The sequence below is a fragment of the Helicoverpa armigera genome, chromosome 9 (assembly GCF_030705265.1).
Source record: "Helicoverpa armigera isolate CAAS_96S chromosome 9, ASM3070526v1, whole genome shotgun sequence".
NCBI lineage: Eukaryota > Metazoa > Arthropoda > Insecta > Lepidoptera > Noctuidae > Helicoverpa > Helicoverpa armigera.
Window position 1 is genome coordinate 7,198,886 of NC_087128.1, and position 17,448 is coordinate 7,216,333.

The following is a 17,448-nucleotide window of genomic DNA, read 5'->3' on the forward strand; positions in this document are numbered from 1 at the left end:
AGTGTTCACTGAATCTTGATTTGCGTATATAGATACTCAATTTTGGAAAAACATGCCAGTGTGACTGTCCTCTTGAGAAAAAATAAAACTTTAATTTACTATATTAACTTATTTATTGAATGCATGCTAATATACAATGTTTTATTTCTTATGACTGAGCTTGTAAGAGTATCTCCTGCGTCACGAAACTAATAATGCGCCCCGAATACACTTTTCCTGATTTACTAAATCGGATATGTCAAGTATAAAATTAATGTCACATTTCTGAAACTACTCCATGCTTTTTTAAGGCTGCCCGCCTACGCCAGACTTTCGTAGAACAGATACCTAATCAGGCCGATTTTTGTAGTTCTGACTAGGATTTTCTGACCGACTTTTTTAGGACGTTAGCGTTGTACTATTGCTAACAAGGAATTCTATTATCTCCTACAAAAAAGCTGTCACCGATTGTCAGACGTGGGCGGGCAGCCTCATGACTAGGTACCTATTTGGAAACCTAAAGGCGAGCTTCCACCGACGTATCACGCACTCCAATGTTTCTTTTGGTTTACTCGCGCTAGTAAATGGTATCAAATTGAGTGCAAACTTTTCTAGTGCGCGAAACTATTTTAGTGGAATCTCGCCATAACAAGTATTATAAATTAAAATAGAATGATAACAGTTTAACAATTTGTAAATTAAGGTCAAGATTGTACTTTTTAAATAATATTTCTAAAAACACTTAATAACACGTTAAATCAGATGGAAATTATTATATTTATCAAAGAATTATTTGATTCTAAATCTAACTATAAAAAAATAGTTAGTTTTTCGCTAAGAAATACAGTTAATTTATTTAGCTGATGAGGCGCATTTTATGTTCAGTATTCATGATAATCATAGTTACATAAGATAAGGTATATTTGATTAACTTACACAAAGTAATCCAATCTCATTCATATTTCTGGTTTGTAAACATTGACAACTGTGATTAGTTTTTTTGGGGGCAACAATATTTTCTTATTTCTAAAGCAACTTCAATGACAAATATGACGTGTCACATAATTTTGCCCGTAAACAGCATGTTGATAAGAACATTAACCACTAATGCTCTCACTTGGTATGTGCAGTCTCTAGAGTGGATATTTTGAACATTTTATCCAGAATTATAGTCTTAATTAATAAATTTATACAAGACCACACAACATGTTGTCGCTATTAACTTACGTCAAGTAAAAAAAAAACTAAATCATATTAATAACATAATAATATTATCTTAATATGGTCTTTGGCGGTCTCTCCCACTGTAAACAAAGAAAAACAGATTCATTAGTATATGCCCAATTATGTTAAATCTCATTTTATTGGGAAGCAAGGTGCGCCTTACGTGGTAATCAGAAATCAACAAATGCATTATTTTATTAATATACTCAATAAGTGAATGTATGGCGTTCAGGTCACGGTACTAAAGCAGCCAACTAGTCAATAAACATCCAGTTTCAAAATCGGGTATTACTTTCATGAACTTTACATTAAGCTACAGAATACTACAGATAATACTGACCCGCCATCGCTCCTCATGGCGCCGCCGCCGCTGCCACGGTCGCCGCCACCGCTGCCGTAGCTGCGGCGGTCACCGCCGCGGTCGCCGCCTCGGTCGCCGCGGCCGCCGCCTCCCCAGCCACCGCCGCCGCCGCGGCCGCCACCTCCACGACCCCCGCGCCCTGGAGGGCCACCGCCACCTCCGCGTCCGTTACCACCAGATGGTGGACCACCACTACCACCTCCAGCACCTTCTGGTTTCTCTTCATTACATCGGTTGCAAGCTTTTCTCCAAGAAAAGTTAGTATTTCCACAACTTGGGTTAGGACATCTCCAATCGCCAGCTCTGTTGCCAGAAGGTGGTCCGCCGCCGCCACCGCCGCCGCCGCCGGAGGAGCCGCCACCACCGCGAGGTCCGCCGCCGCCGCCGCCGCGACCGCCGCCGCCTCCCCCGCGTCCGCCACGGAAGCCTCCGCCGCCGCCGCCTTTGTTGCCGCCCCATGTGTTTTGTCTTTGAGCAAGCGACACTTTAATCGTAGCTCCATTAAAATCTTTTCCATCAAACCACTGAATGGCCGAGGATGCAGCGTTGGAGTCTTCATACGTAACCGTAGCTTCACCTTTAGGTTGCCCAGATACTTTATCTTTATACATCCAAACCTTTGGTCTTTGGGTTTTCTTGTCGGTCTGTGTAAAAAAAACGTACTTATACATAACTGAAGAAGATTTAAGATCAATTAAAGTTCACGATAAGGCAAAGAAAAAAAACGTCGTGACACTACACATTTAAAATTATTTCGTTATTAAAATGTATAGGTAGGTTGAAATATGTACCTTGATAATTCCAATAGACCCGAAGTGTTGACATAACTCATCTTCAGTAGTAGATGGATTCATCCCTTGGATAAAGATGGTGTCTTCTTGAGTTACCATATCACCCCCACCCCGATCTCCACCGAATCCGCCGCCGCCACCTGTAGATAAATATTAATTTAGCTACTGCTATTGAAAGTACACACATGGTGCTTAATTTTTTACCGATGCAATTTAGCTTGAAATATTTTTATAAACTGTCGAACATACGTAACCCAAGACATAATAACACAACCATAGCGTGAAGTTTAGTTTTTGAAGAATAATGTATTATTATGACACTTCTGTAGTGTTTTCTTACACCATACAAACACACTAATACTCTTGTCAAAACCAAAATAAACCTTTTCATAACTATTAAAACCTATTGTTCTTTTTTATAATTTCCAAATCAAAAAGTACGCCGATACACCGACATGTTACAATAGCAAATACCGTACTATAATTAATATGGGACATCAATAAAAGAAATTCTTATTCATCATCGCATTGATCCTACGTTTTTTAGGTAGGCTTCAGGAATGTCCAAGTACATGTAACATAAATCTTTGAGGACTAGCAAATTCTCGCGGTTTACCCTGATATTCTGGCTCGTTTAATTGAAGAATCTCCTCACCTTCTTGTTGAATCTTTGTTTGGTAAGTCAGTTGTTCAAAAGATCAGGTTTTTAATTTCGTACCATTCTAGATAAAAAGCGACGATAATATCGTCAAAATTTATCGATGTACCATATTAATTTAGAACAGTAGATAACTATCGTAAAAGAACCCATTAGAACTATTCATAGGAATTGAGGTAAACAATTTCCAATAACACATTCACTTAAATTTCAATTAGGGCTGCCAAAACGATATACATGTTTCTGGTATACTTATAAGACTTACACTAATACGCAACTCTTATCATAATAAAATCACCATTTGTTTTGTTCTTCAATACACCCTTGTTTCAATTAAACCACCTTCCACAAAAAGGAGCGGAAATGTTAAAACCAGAACTTTGACACAGTAATGACGACGGTTTACCTTACACATTATAGAAGGAAAATATGCGCCACGTCGTATGTTGAACCACCTTCTCGTTTTTACCGCATAGTACTACCATCAGCGATTGTGCGCAGTCGAGACACCCCCAAAAGATGTTGATTTACTTATTTTATTTGAATGTGGTAACAGGCAGCTGAGCTGCCAAGTAATATCAACTCTCCTGGACAACAGCACAAGAGCTGATATTTCATGTGATTAATAATATCTCTGGACACCTTTTCGTATATTGATGATAGCTTTTGATACACCAGGCTCCGCAACCTTTACATACAAATATTTCTTATAGTTAAACACTAATTCCAATAATGTATACGCATGAACCCGTTTTTACCAGTGAACCAATAGAATACCAGGTTTGGCAGCCCTTATTATTACAAATTAATAAAATGTTAACAGCACCGCTCGCTCATCGCGAGGAGCTTTACCTTTATTATAACCACCCCCCCTGCCGCCGCCACTAAAACAATAAGAACAGCGTTTAGTACACTGGGCAGGCTGGGGACACACTGTACGGCCGCGAAGATTCATTGACACCTAGGTACACTTTTAAAGTGACCTTAGTCCATGTGTTGCATCCTTTTCTTTACCATAACGTTTAATACCTTGATACCTTGAAAATCTTAGAACATTGTTACGGGTGATGTTAATATTACAATATATAGTTCTTAAATACATGCAATCTGGCAGTAATATAACAATGTGAACAAATTTATGACAGGAGCTTGAAAACTATTAAATAAAACAACTTTGAATAAATTTGCAGGTTTCTTAAAAATAAAAAGGGATTTATTCAAAATTATTTTATAGGACACAAATAAAAAAAATGGGATTCGCATGAGGGCTTTTCATTTCACGCTTCAGAAATAAATACGTGTAACGTTCCCATTCTTTTTGCAAAGATATGTAATGAAGACTAATTTTATCAATAAAACAATGAAAAATTCGGTTTCAGTAGAGATTGGCGTATATCATATTAATCTTCATTACATAAGTATAAAGATACATTAAAATTTTATTATAAGATTTGTCAATAACTGACAATTAAATTACACACGATGACGTGATACCACGAGGTTTCTTTGCAAATGGAATTAAATTTTCCAAAGTAGCTAAAAGCGCACAATAACAATGTACAGTGCGAACTAAACATAATGGCGTTTTTGAACATAGTCAACAACTTGTATTACTGCACCTACGCGGGAGGTCAAGTAAATTACTTCGGAGAATAAAGTTTCCAATAAAGGACCAGTGGCGGTAATCGAGGTAAGCATGTCCATAAGCGCCGCCAATAACTTTGGTTCGAACTGTACACCCACATCCGATCCGGAATCCAACGCAATATCCATGTACTCCTTTCTTAGTAAAAAGTAAGGGTGGCTGGACGACTATCAGGTTTGACTCAGAGAGGGAGACTCAGTTCAGAACAAAACAACTTCCACGAATATTCGAACTTTTATATAAGCAGAACCAAGTTGACCCAACATTCTTACTTCTAGTCCATTCGGATAACATCATTAGATTGAATTCATGCCCAGTGTATAATATCTAATGGCAAAATCAAAATATCTGTGTTCAAATGGTTAGGTGGAAAATATACACGTTCATTTTTAAATCCCGCGTCTAGATTAATAGCCTAACAACTGATCACGTGCACGAGTTTCTTTTTCTTAATTGTCAAATTCTTTTAGAGAGAACAGAGAATGCTCCGCATCGATTAGCAAACAATTTATTAGGGAAATAATGCTAAAATGTTGGAAAGAATGTCCTTGTTCTAGTTCAAGTCAACTAAGCCATTCGTCGCATTATTCATATACAGGACTGCCGTGATAGGGGCCTTCGATCCTAGGTAGGACCGAAATCACTTGATGGGTTTTAGAAACCTTCTCAAATCATCCCTAAGTTTGCAAGTTCTTCGAAAACTTTGTATTCGAAAACTATTTAGCCGCAGTCGTGCATACCACATCGGCCGTGAGGCGAATTTGGGAAAACTCCGACACTAGGGCCTGCTAAGGGATTAAACCCTGCAGCTAATTCCATAAGAATCGGCCGAGTTTAAGTCATCTGAATGTGCTAACACTTTTACAATGTTAATTATGGCACCATGTACAGAGTCATAGTGTAGCCATAGCTTGACCACAGTTAAAATATATATAGGTAAATAAATATATTATCAACTGGGATGGTTTGGGATCATAAAATATCTGTACTCTTGAAAATGTTGCTCTTGTTTGTACTCAAAATGTCCTCGGCCAAGAATTTACCTGTCTCAATGCCAAATGACATCTAAATCTAGACTGATTTTAGTTTGAAAGTACACACACATTTGACACATAAAAAACCCATACATCTTATACCTATGTCAAATGTCTGCATAACTTTTTTGTAGTCTAATCACAAATGTTTAAGAGAAAATTCAAAATCATGGGTAGTAAATGTTAAAAAACATTACAGTTAAAACTACCTTGAACTAACTTTCCAATTCTTTTTGAAAATGTGTTTACAGTAGTCCACCATTCCACTATTTCATCCAAGTTATTAAACTCAAACACTAAACAGTAGAGAACTGTACTGTTTTAGAAACTAATTAAACAGTAGAGATGCACATGAAATGCAGAAAATCAAAAATTGTGCATTGGTATTTTGGACAGTAATATTTTTGTATAACATCCTATTTTAAAATATTCAGTACACAAATTGCAATTATATGCTTAAGTCTCTTTTTATTCTTTGAGGAAAAAACAGAAATGATAAGTTGTGGTGGCCTAGTGGGTAAAGCCCCAACCTCTCAAGTATGTGTGTGGGTTTGATTCCACTAATAACTGGATAAAAGTGAAGGAAAACATCTTCTCAAACATCAGGAGGAAGCCTATTCAACCGTGTGGAGACTAAGTCGCATTGTTCTTCTGTGCGAGGGGAGGCCTGTGCTTTTGGAATTCTTAATAGACTGATGATGACGATTGTCAATTAACAACCAAAAAAGAAATTACTATAAGACATCATTATACTATTTCAAAGTAGAGGATAAATGTCTCACAATTTATTTTCAGCTTCATATAATGTCCATGTACCAACTAATGGGGTTCATGTTAATTACCTTACTAATATTTCAAATTGGTTGTCAGGTAAACATTAACAAATAATAATAATGTACATCACCCTAAATAAAATAAGCAGAACTGACACTTACCCGAATCCACCATCTCTACTCCCCCCATCTCTATTGTAGCTTCGATCACCTCCTCCGAATCCCCCTCTGTCACCATTTCCACCGCCTCCAGAGTATCCTTGTCTGTCACGGTCTCTGTCCCCACCATAGTTAGAGCTGCCGCGATCGCCGCCGCCGTAATAACTGCTGCCACGATCACTGCCCCCTACATTGTAATTACTGCTGCTGTTACGGTCATAGCCGCCACCACTCCCACCATAGTTAGAGTCGTAGTTTTGGCCATAACTGTTCCCTTGTTGACCACTTCCATAAGAGTTGCCTCCTGAAACATTATTTGTACTAGGTCAGCGTACCAAAGGGTGTGCAAAGATTTCAGGATTTATCATTAAACGCGGGCGACGACATTCTCAGGGACAGGTCAGATTTATTTAGATCAAATTAACTTGTGTATGATATCTTATTTTCTTTACAGATATTGCTGCTATGGCGTTGTAAATTCTATTTACCGGAATTTTGTTGATTCCAATCTTGAGTCTGGCCAGAAGCGTAACTACTCTGGTAGCCTTGTCCGGACCCAGAGTAATTATTGTCACCAGATGCCATAGCTGGAGGTGGTACTGAATACTGAGCGGAATATCCACCGCTGTAGTCACCCGCTATAACAAAATGTTTCAATGAAGTGAACTGCACAGTTTGAAACTTATGTATGAGTACCTATAATTAAAAAAAAACTACTTACGGTCACCCATAATCAGCTATCAAAAACTCTATTTCACACCACTGTAGTTACAAAACTATGCTTTGGTTTACTTTACTGTAGAACAGACAACTTAGTTTCAGAAATAATCCACGCCACGCTACAATGGCCGCCAATTGCAATGCAACCAACAAAACCATTCATTCAGTTCAACACCGCGCCTGACCGCGCCGCGCGCCACGCCGTTTTTTTTTTCTATGCATTTATTATTGCAAACTAACCATAGAGTCCATCCAAAGTGGAACACACTCTTTGAAACTTAATGATAATATATTCAATAATGAAATACATATATATAACACAAAAAAAATGATTTAAATAATGTAATTTACAATTGTATAATGTAATTTTAACCGCATTTAATTTTTTTATTGAGTTTTTAAACAAAAAGTCTAATGGAGCATAGTTTCTGTCTTAGGCGCTCCCTAGACGTTCTACTAAGACGACCTGCAGTAATATTGTGCAATCATCATTTCCCGAGCCTTTTTCCAACTACGTCGTGGTCAGCTTCCAGTGTTTTACAAGAGTCACTGCCTATAAATGTAACCCTTTGGTAAGACTGATGGTCAGACTTTTGACGACCAACGTAACGACTGCTAAAGACAGGTATAAAAAGTTCTTGGTCAAAGATGTTCAAATTACAGTCGGAGCCTTCAGTTTATCGTGCTTTCCGAAACTCCGAAACACAAGCCTGCGCGCCTCCTGCAATCACCTGCACCCCGTTTAAATACCTACCTATGTGCCGTCCCCTATAGAAGGGCATTTAGAATAAAATACTCTGTGGTCGATCTGTAATTCCATAGAGTAAAAAGAATAGATTGTGTAATTCTCTGTGGTCCCTGTGTAAAATCGAACTGACTCCAGCGAGACAAAAATATAATAATTTACTATTTATGCGGTATTCATGTGATGATAATGAATAAAAGCGTTTTCTAAGTAATTACATAAATCATTTTGCCGATAGCTATTGTAATAACTGCTTTTCTCGTATTCGTGCATAGTGAAAGACAGCGGCTTTCTTGAATTCTTGCTAGAATTTTATTTAAAATGTCATCGTACGTTGATATGAGTTTAGAAGATATTATTAAAAAGAAAAGAGAAAACACTAGGTAAATACTATATCTTTGAATTGATTTATATCGCAGCGCTTTTTTAGTTTAATGCATTTATAAATTTGCTTTGACAGATCCAAAAGAAATAAAGCCAAAGCTCAACCTCCACCTCTACCTAAAAAGGCAATAATAACCGATGCCAGAAATAAAATAATATCAAAAAAAAGAACTCAGATTACTGATGCTAGAGAAAAACTGGCACAACTTGCAAAACAAAAAGATGCAAGATTAAAACTTGAAAAGTTGCGCCAAGAGAGGGTAAGAGTATTAACATTTCCTTATTTTTCTTACTTAGTATATAGTTTTGCGTAACCTAAATTATGCACTTTCTCTATGTATATGTTATGTTAGGCTATTAAACCCCACTGTACTCCACAAGCACAGATACACAAACAGATCTATAGTACACACTTCACATACTAAGAAACAAAACTCTCGAAACTCAATTGGACAGGCTACCCCAGGGGTACGATTCTGCCAATTTTACTTAAGCAACATACAATTCACATCCAACTGAGATCCTATCATGACTCATTTACTATTGAAGCAAATGTGGCATTCTGCATTTTTTTCTTTTAAATAAACTATTTATCCTTTTGTGATTCAATAATGAATCGTATTGTCTGCAATTTTTTTACGATTGCAATATGGTTGTTAAGCAAACTACCATATAGACCAAATGGCAGACCAATTGTGAACCAATCGAATCTCATTGGAATACAATTGGTCTCATAGTAGCAGAATGCCCGCTAAGTTTAAAACTGCTTTGCGATTCAATTTCGACATTATCAACTTAGCAGAATTGGGCCCCAGTTCTGGATAAAATATATCAATGTTACTATTTCATATAATAATAAATGTGTTGTAATTTGTGCATAAGGCACAGGAGCCATAATACAGGAGTTTTAAAATTTATGTGTCCATCAAGTCTGCACAATAAGTGTGGCTGCAGGACTCACTGTATGCAATAACCAAGATATACAAAAACTTAATTGTGATTTAATCCTAATCCTAACTAATATTATAAATGTGAAAGTAACTCTGTTTGTCTGTCTGTCTGTCTGTCTGTCTGTCTTTCTGTCTGTCTGTCTGTCTTTTCTTCACGCCTAAACTACTGAACCGATTTGTCCTAATCCTAACTAATATTATAAATGTGAAAGTAACTCTGTCTGTCTGTCTGTCTGTCTGTCTTTCTGTCTGTCTGTCTGTCTTTTCTTCACGCCTAAACTACTGAACCGATTTGTGTGAAATTTGGTACAGACATAGTTTGGAACTTGAGAAAGGACATAGGATAGTTTTTATTTCAAAAAAAAAATATATAAAAATAAGAAATAAAATTTATTCCGGACATATAGCGCCATCTATTGGTCAAACCAAAAATATGCCGGAAGTCACTATTCCATGCGAACGAAGTCGCGGGCAAAAGCTAGTTACATATAGTTCTGAACCTAACCTAACCAATATTTGACACAAGAAACACTATTACTAAAAACTGTTTTTTATCCTTTCTTGTTGCAATTCCTTTGATTGGCTGGATTTATCTTTCATTCAAAATTAATAAGGAATCATATTCTAATTATTATGTTCATCCCATATCTTTGAAGCTTGACAAGTCTATGACAATTTGTCTCCCTACTTACCCCTCTCTTTGTCATTCCAATTTTACACAGGTTCAACATTTGTATTAATTGTTATTTATGATTATATTATAGATTATAAGATGCTTAAAAATAATAAATTTTAAGAGTTCCCTGCACGTTAGTAAACGTTGGCACGTTAATAAAGATTACTAATTATCAAGCTTTTTTTCAAGGCAAGAATTATTGGACCTGTTAGAACACCATTTCACAATCGAGGCAAATTATCAAGAGCTCCACCAGGGAAAGAAAGGGGTAAGCATTAAATTACAGATACCAATAAATATTCAGTAAGTTTTCGAAAAAGCTCATGTATTAGAAAAGCAAAAAACATAATTCATCAAAACTGTCCCACCTTTTCCGTAATCCCCCTAGGACATGGCTGCTTCCGTAAATACAGAATTATGAATTAATTATTTTACCTATTAAGTACCTACTTATTATAATTTTATATTTCAGTATTCACAGACTCATCGAGGCAAGTGGTCTCTCAGCCTCTAAGCACTGCAAAAGCAGGATTGAAGCGTCAAATTAACACTAAACGGTTTACTGAGAGCAGGTCGATTGAAAAGTCAAGATTTTTTGGTAAAGCGTCTTATTTTTATATGGGTTGCTAAACTTAAAAATTTCAGTTAAAAAAAAAAATAGAGTTATTTAGAAACTACTCACATAGTTAACCTTGTTTTAATTTTTTGCCAAGTAGACAAGCTGAAATAATATCTTGATGATTTTGTTTTCAATTAATTTTGTTTAAATTATAAGTTATAATAAATTCATTTTGTAGACTGTAGTACTGAATTACAAATTAAAATCCTATGCTATTTTTAGAATTTCAACAGAAGCCAAGTCCAAAACCAATTCTCAGGACTGTTGAAAATGATTTGGAAATTATTGATGATCCAATGGGAGATGAATATATTCCACCAAAGTCGACGTTGTTAAATCGGCAAGCCAGCTTACAGCTCAAGATAATAGCCCACAATAATGATATTCGTGAGAACAGACTTTCATCTATCCACAGGTAACATTTGGTCTAAAACTTCTGCTTCACTTGATATCTTAATACTAAAATAAGAAAAACATTTAAATTTTAACATGGACAATGGTTAATAAAAACCCATGGAATTGATTTAATATAACAAATATTTGCAGAACCACTGTAATAGAAAAGGAGAAGAGCCCACCAAGACCTCCGTCCATTCTAAAAAAGCGCCCCATGGCAGCTCTGAGAACTGACCAAAAAGCTCAAAAAACTGAAAAGCCACATTTGGAATACAGAATAATAGTGAGCAACTTGCGGAGCTCTGTCACTGCAGGAGATATTGAGGTTTGTATCTTCTAAACACATTATATGAATTCCAGCAGTTTCGCCGCGAAAGCTGTCGAGCTTTCGGCAGCTCAGGCAGAGTTACTTGCGTACCTATTTAAAACACATATTAGTGAGGAATATAAATAGACAAGAATTCCTTGGACATATTTTGTGTCATAGTATATTTATTTTGTTTCAGGAATTATTTGGTGATGTAGGAGGCATGGTTGAGTCACGATTGGTTCGTACTGGTACAGCAGAAGTTATCTATAAAACACAAGAGGATGCTCAAAAAGCTGTTGATTTATATCACAATAGGCAGCTGGATGGTCAACCAATGAACTGTCTGCTTGTAACCCCGAGGTCACCATCCACAGTAGCCAGGTAATAATAATTTATTTTAATATGTTAATTTTAATAATATTCACCCTAGTGTTCAATAATTTTATTATTATAAATTATATATTATATTGTTTACTTGCTATTGTAAATTGTACTTTTTTCAGAAGCAGTAGCAAACCAGAATTATACAGCACCAATTCAAATGTTGAACCTGATATTTCTACATTTCATAAAGTGTTATTCAGTAATTTGTAAAAACCAATAAGCTGTCTCAATAATAAAAGGGCACTTCAGGAAAAGATCCTGTTATAGATACACAATGATAAGTTCTGACGGTTATGTATAGAGGCCGGATTAGTTTTTGCACAATATCTTTATACTATGTAATATCCCCATTTTAGGCAGGAATTGTAAAATCTGTACTGAAGTAATAAAGGGGAAACATTTTTTGTTTGTTTGTACCTGTGAATATTCTGAAACTACTGAACCGATTTCACAGTTGGAAAACTACACTCTTCCTTCTTTTATAGGTTCTTCAAGTATTGTCAAGTATAAGAATTTAAAGGAAATAGCCATTATTTGGTTATACTCACTTTCAGAATAAGTACCTAAAAACGTTCATGCCATGATGGACTTTCAAAGATACTTGTCATAGTATTATTGTAAGTAATAATATTGCTGTAATTCGCAAAATTGAAGGCTGATCTAGAAATAATTTAGAATATACTTTAATTTTCGTTTTCTGAAATTTAAGATCCATTTTTGTTTTCATAAGGATTGTTTTCATATGCAAGATACAATAATATTTTTGCATAGGTATTTCAAGATTGTTTTATGATTAAAGAACATTGAATTCATGCCATTTGTGTACATACGTCGCAACCAATGGTTGAATAAAATGATACTTAGTTAGGTACTGTGTATTGGATGCCGCCCTCAATGTTGTATTTAATCCGGTCTCAGTGGCGTGTGACGAGTTGTAATATAGATAACTATTGCTGTAATCTGAAATAACCTTTGTCTGTAAAGGAACTATCGCCGGCTAAGCATGTCGGTTATTTGATTATAATTAAAATTCAAATTTTGCATACATAGTGTCTCTTTTATCCAAACTATCCAAATCCAAACTTCCAAACTAATATTATAAATGCGAAAGTAACTCTGTCTGTCTGTCTGTCTGTCTTTCTGTCTGTCTGTCTGTCTTTTCTTCACGCCTAAACTACTGAACCGATTTGTGTGAAATTTGGTACAGACATAGTTTGAAACTTGAGAAAGGACATAGGATAGTTTTTATTACAAAAAATAAAATTATTCCGGACATATAGCGCCATCTATTGGTCAAATCAAAAATCTGCTGGTAGTCACTATTCCACGCGAACGAAGTTGCGGGCAAAAGCTATTTTTTCTATAAAATGAAACACGAGTTTTTTACGACCTACTAGATTACTAGATAATATCTGTCGCGCGAATTACAGACGGTACACGAAGTAAGGAAAGGCGAGCCGAGATGCCATAATGCGGGTAGGTCAGGCGCCGTCACCGATTTTTGGTATTACAAGAAATGGTCGGATCCAAAGAAGGCGTACAACGGCGAAAAGAGTATCTTTCCTCGCAATTCACCCTATTTGGGCGCGCTGCTTTATTCGTCTTATTACACTTGACTAAATTCAGTAGTCGTCTAACAGCCACTTTCTTCATCAAAAGTAAAAGCCAAAGTAATGTCTAAAGTAAAAGTAACGGTCAAATTCGTTTTTTCAAGGCTAAAGTGACAGCAAAACTAATAGAAAAAATGAATTTGACCGTTACTTTTACTTTAGACATTACTTTGAGTTTTACTTTTGATGAAGAAACTGGCCGTCAGTCACAAAATTTAGACAATGTAATCGCATTTAAGACGTTAGGTTTCATTAAATCATTTAGAAACCTAATTAGACGACTGAATTTTGCCAAGAGTAATAAGCCCTTTAGGCAATTTTCCGTGGCACCTCCGCTAGATTTTTTTTTAGTCAATGGCAGTGTGCTTACCACTGATATTTTTGATACAGCACCGCCAAAACTCCCTAAAGTGGAACGAAAGCTGCTAAAGCCACACGTATTAAATATGTTATCTGTGCCACAAAATTCGACTGTCACTGCTCTTGCTCCATAATTAATCTGTGGTTGTGACTGATTGACAGCAAAGCGTTACTCAACACTGAAATCGAAGTACTTTTAATAATTATTGTTTTGTTAATGGTAGCAAAGTAATAATTTACTCAGTTACCTTTGTTATAAAAACTTTGGTTAAACAAAATTGATACAATATAGTAAAAGTACAAGATGGAAAGAGAAGATGGTGAAATGAGCGATGATAACGAAATGCATGTTGATTGTGATGATGTAAAACAACCAATTTCATTCAATGAAGATTGCACAGTGGTAAGTAACATGTTGTAAAGTTATTGTTACGAGTCAGAAAGCAGAGCCTGACAATCAGTCATAGCAAGGGGGCCGGGGCAACTGCTGGGTTGAGAAGGTCAGACAGGCAGTTGCTCCATGTACAGCACTATCCCCTAGTACTACTGGTAGGTTGCAAGAAACCTTTAAGTTTGGTTCATACTGTAAATAACTCTACAATGCAGAAGATTCTGTTTATTTTATTAAGTAATATTTTTTTTACTTACTAGGTCTACAAAGCTGACAAAGCTGGATTAATTATTGAAAAATTGGAGAAAGTGGATGCCTCTAAAATAGAGGAAAGGGCAAAAAGATTTGGTTTAAATCTTACTGGAAATAGAGTTATCACACAAAGACAAATAGATGAACTGTACCAGAATTTTGGCATAGAAAGTGGAAATGAGAGGCATTTTCGCTTTGATGCTATCAATTTGAATGGTGTTGATGGGCTTACTACAAAAGAAATATTCCAATATTTAGAAGATTATAAGCCACTGTCTCTTGAATGGATCAATGAAATATCATGTAAGGATTTCATTAATATATTTTTTTCCGAGTAATGCTATATGTTATTTAAATCACGTTTATACCTTAAACATTTTATTCCTCAGGTAATGTTGTCTGCCAGGATCACATTTCTGCTGCATTAGCATTGTTAGTTCACTCAAGGGAAATAAGAGATGAAAACTTAAAGCAAATGCTTGCTGATAAAGCTAATCATCATTGGAGAGAAGGTATGCCACATCCAAAAAAAGACTTAATATTAATGAGATTTGCTACAAATGGAGACAAGAAAATTATTAAGAAAAAACCACAAAGTAAACATATTGATGATTATTATGATCAAACCATGGATTCTGTAAGTAAAAATCCGTGGGGTGAGCTGTGTCAATCTTGGGGAGTGTATGATCACCAGGAAGTTTTTCAAAGGCAACCAAGATATAGAGACGAAGATGAAACAGAAGAGCCAGAAAAAGTTGTCAAAATCAAAAATAAAAGTTTAGCTAGTCGATTAGGTAAAAGACATATAGATAAAGACAATTACAATAAAAAAGAAGTTGAAGATAGCGATTCTGACACAGAATGGAAAACTAAATCTAAAGCACCTAGAATGAGGATGCATGCAGATGATGAAGAATCTAGACAAAAGAAAAAATTGGCTATGCAATACACTAAAGAACCAGATGAATTTTCACCACTATCAATTGAAATTGAAAATTCTCGTAGCAATTATACTCAGAAGGAACACACTAAGCTATCAGAAAAATTTAAGAAGCATGAAGTCCATAGGAAAAAGCACAGTATCCTATCACGATTAGGTGATAAAGTAATTCCTGCTGAAGAAAGCCTTTCAAGTGATGACTTATCTGAAAACTCTGATAGTAATGTTATGAGTCGAGTTCACAAAGTAAATAGCTCTAGCAGTGTTTGGTCAAGATTAGATATGAAATCCAGCGATTCTATAAATACTCCTGACCAAAGTGACTTGCGTCAAATTTTAAAATCAAGAAAAAATAAAAAATCTGATGACTTAAGGGGAAAATTAGGTAAAACAAAACAGAGTAATTTGAGAATTGAATTTGACAATAATTATGCTCATGATTTATAGTTGTATGTTCAAGACTAGTATAATTCTTTACTGTATGTATACACTGAGACTATAGTTTGATATTGTTTCATGGTTTTAGGGTTCCCTATTGTTTTCGCTCCTCAGTCTTTCCGTCTGTCACCAGGCTGTATCTCATGAACCGTGATAGAGAGTTGAAATTTTCACAGACAATGTATTTCTGTTGCCGCTATAACAACAAATACTTAAAACTAGAATGCATATCTTTGTATTTTGAAATTAATAATCATGTTTCAGCGTCACCTCTGTTGTATCTCCCATGAAATGTATAAAACTAAGTCCAATGAATTGCTGCATTGTGAATTTGAATACAGAAATAGTGAAAATATATGTAAATTGTGCATATAACCTGATGTACCATGTAATTATAGACACAAATAATAAATAACAAGTCTTAGTGTATGTATACGTACAGTTTATCAAGTTTTCTAGCTAATATTTTTTCAGTTGGATCCAAAAACCCTTTTAGGTTTCTAAGTTAATTTTTAAGGCTTTGATTTAATAGACTTCTTATGTTCTAAAAACAAGTACTGCAAAAGTACCTTCTTTTTTTATTTGTGGAAGTCCAACTAAATAAGGTATATTTAGGATAATTCTACTTTTTAGTTTTGTAATGAAATTGACTTATTGTAAAGCCTAATGAATTTGACTATGATTGTACATTCAATCTAATGTTTACCTAGAAATAATAATGTCTAAATTGGTCATTAGTAAGATTATACATTTGGTCAACAAGATAATTATGAAGAAAGTAATGGTGGGAAACTAAATTAAGCAACATGATACACATAGATGATATACAATACAAGAGGGACATGAATGTTTTATCACGATTTTTGTTTGTTATATGTTAATGTATTTGCACTGAAATGTTTTTCATGAATGTCGCTTTTTTGATTGTAGGGTGGCAAAGTACAGGAATGTAATAATATGGAGACTAAAGATAAGATTTTTGTCACCCATGCATTAGAAAATTACGTAATGTATCTGCATAATAATGTTTTGCTGTAATATAAAATATAACTTTATGGTAAAAGTATGATTTATTACATTTAAATATGTATCCCAATTTAAGAGCTCTTGGTTTAAATATCAAATTGGGTTTGAATTACCTGTTTGCTGTGCTTTTCGCAAAAGTAACAAACTATATTTTACATATATTTATATAGATTAGGTTCCTTGCCAAGGACAATTCAAGATTTTAGATCTTATTTTTTGTGAGAAATCATCAGTGTGCCAGTCTCTTAGGGTCAATTCCCACTGAAAGAGCAGCGGCCGGCAGCGGCCGTAAGAGCACGGAAAATGTAAGAGCGCGGCGCGGTGCGGCGCCGCGCGGCCCGCCGCGCTCGCGCTCAATCCCTTGCAATTACGGCCGCTGCTCTTTCAGTGGGAATTGACCCTTACTGTCTAAAATGTTCTTTTTGGAGCCTTTTGTGTACCAGGGCCGCGGTCTTTCGAACAAGCCTGCTGCCCTTAGATTTTACATCTTCAAATCCTTTGACATGTATTTCTTGAAATCCAATGACAATTTTGTAATAAGGTAGTTTATTGATTCCTTATTCTTGATTTAAAACATCCTATCATATGATATGAAGAGGTTTACAACTGTAAGGTATTCAATG

The 17,448-nt window shown here is 35.5% G+C and overlaps 3 protein-coding genes across 3 annotated transcripts; 2 read left to right on the forward strand and 1 right to left on the reverse strand.

The window, feature by feature from the left end:
- Positions 1-89: 89 nt before the first annotated feature.
- On the reverse strand, positions 90-7,556 carry LOC110369902 (RNA-binding protein cabeza). Its single transcript, XM_021325523.3, has 7 exons — positions 7,346-7,556; positions 7,113-7,262; positions 6,628-6,928; positions 3,866-3,897; positions 2,356-2,495; positions 1,544-2,208; positions 90-1,283 (listed from the first exon to the last, which is right to left on the reverse strand). Exons 1-7 carry the CDS (start codon positions 7,353-7,355, stop codon positions 1,256-1,258), a joined length of 1,326 nt encoding a protein of 441 aa, XP_021181198.1. The 5' UTR covers positions 7,356-7,556; the 3' UTR covers positions 90-1,255.
- Positions 7,557-8,170: 614 nt separating this feature from the next.
- Positions 8,171-12,853, forward strand: LOC110369987 (polymerase delta-interacting protein 3). The gene is made up of 8 exons (XM_021325672.3): positions 8,171-8,472; positions 8,550-8,733; positions 10,289-10,367; positions 10,572-10,697; positions 10,941-11,133; positions 11,265-11,439; positions 11,621-11,805; positions 11,928-12,853. Exons 1-8 carry the CDS (start codon positions 8,411-8,413, stop codon positions 12,016-12,018), a joined length of 1,095 nt encoding a protein of 364 aa, XP_021181347.3. The 5' UTR covers positions 8,171-8,410; the 3' UTR covers positions 12,019-12,853.
- Positions 12,854-13,916: 1,063 nt separating this feature from the next.
- On the forward strand, positions 13,917-17,072 carry LOC110369991 (nuclear cap-binding protein subunit 3). Its single transcript, XM_021325675.3, has 3 exons — positions 13,917-14,181; positions 14,430-14,724; positions 14,811-17,072. Exons 1-3 carry the CDS (start codon positions 14,083-14,085, stop codon positions 15,806-15,808), a joined length of 1,392 nt encoding a protein of 463 aa, XP_021181350.1. The 5' UTR covers positions 13,917-14,082; the 3' UTR covers positions 15,809-17,072.
- The last annotated feature ends 376 nt before the right edge of the window (positions 17,073-17,448 follow it).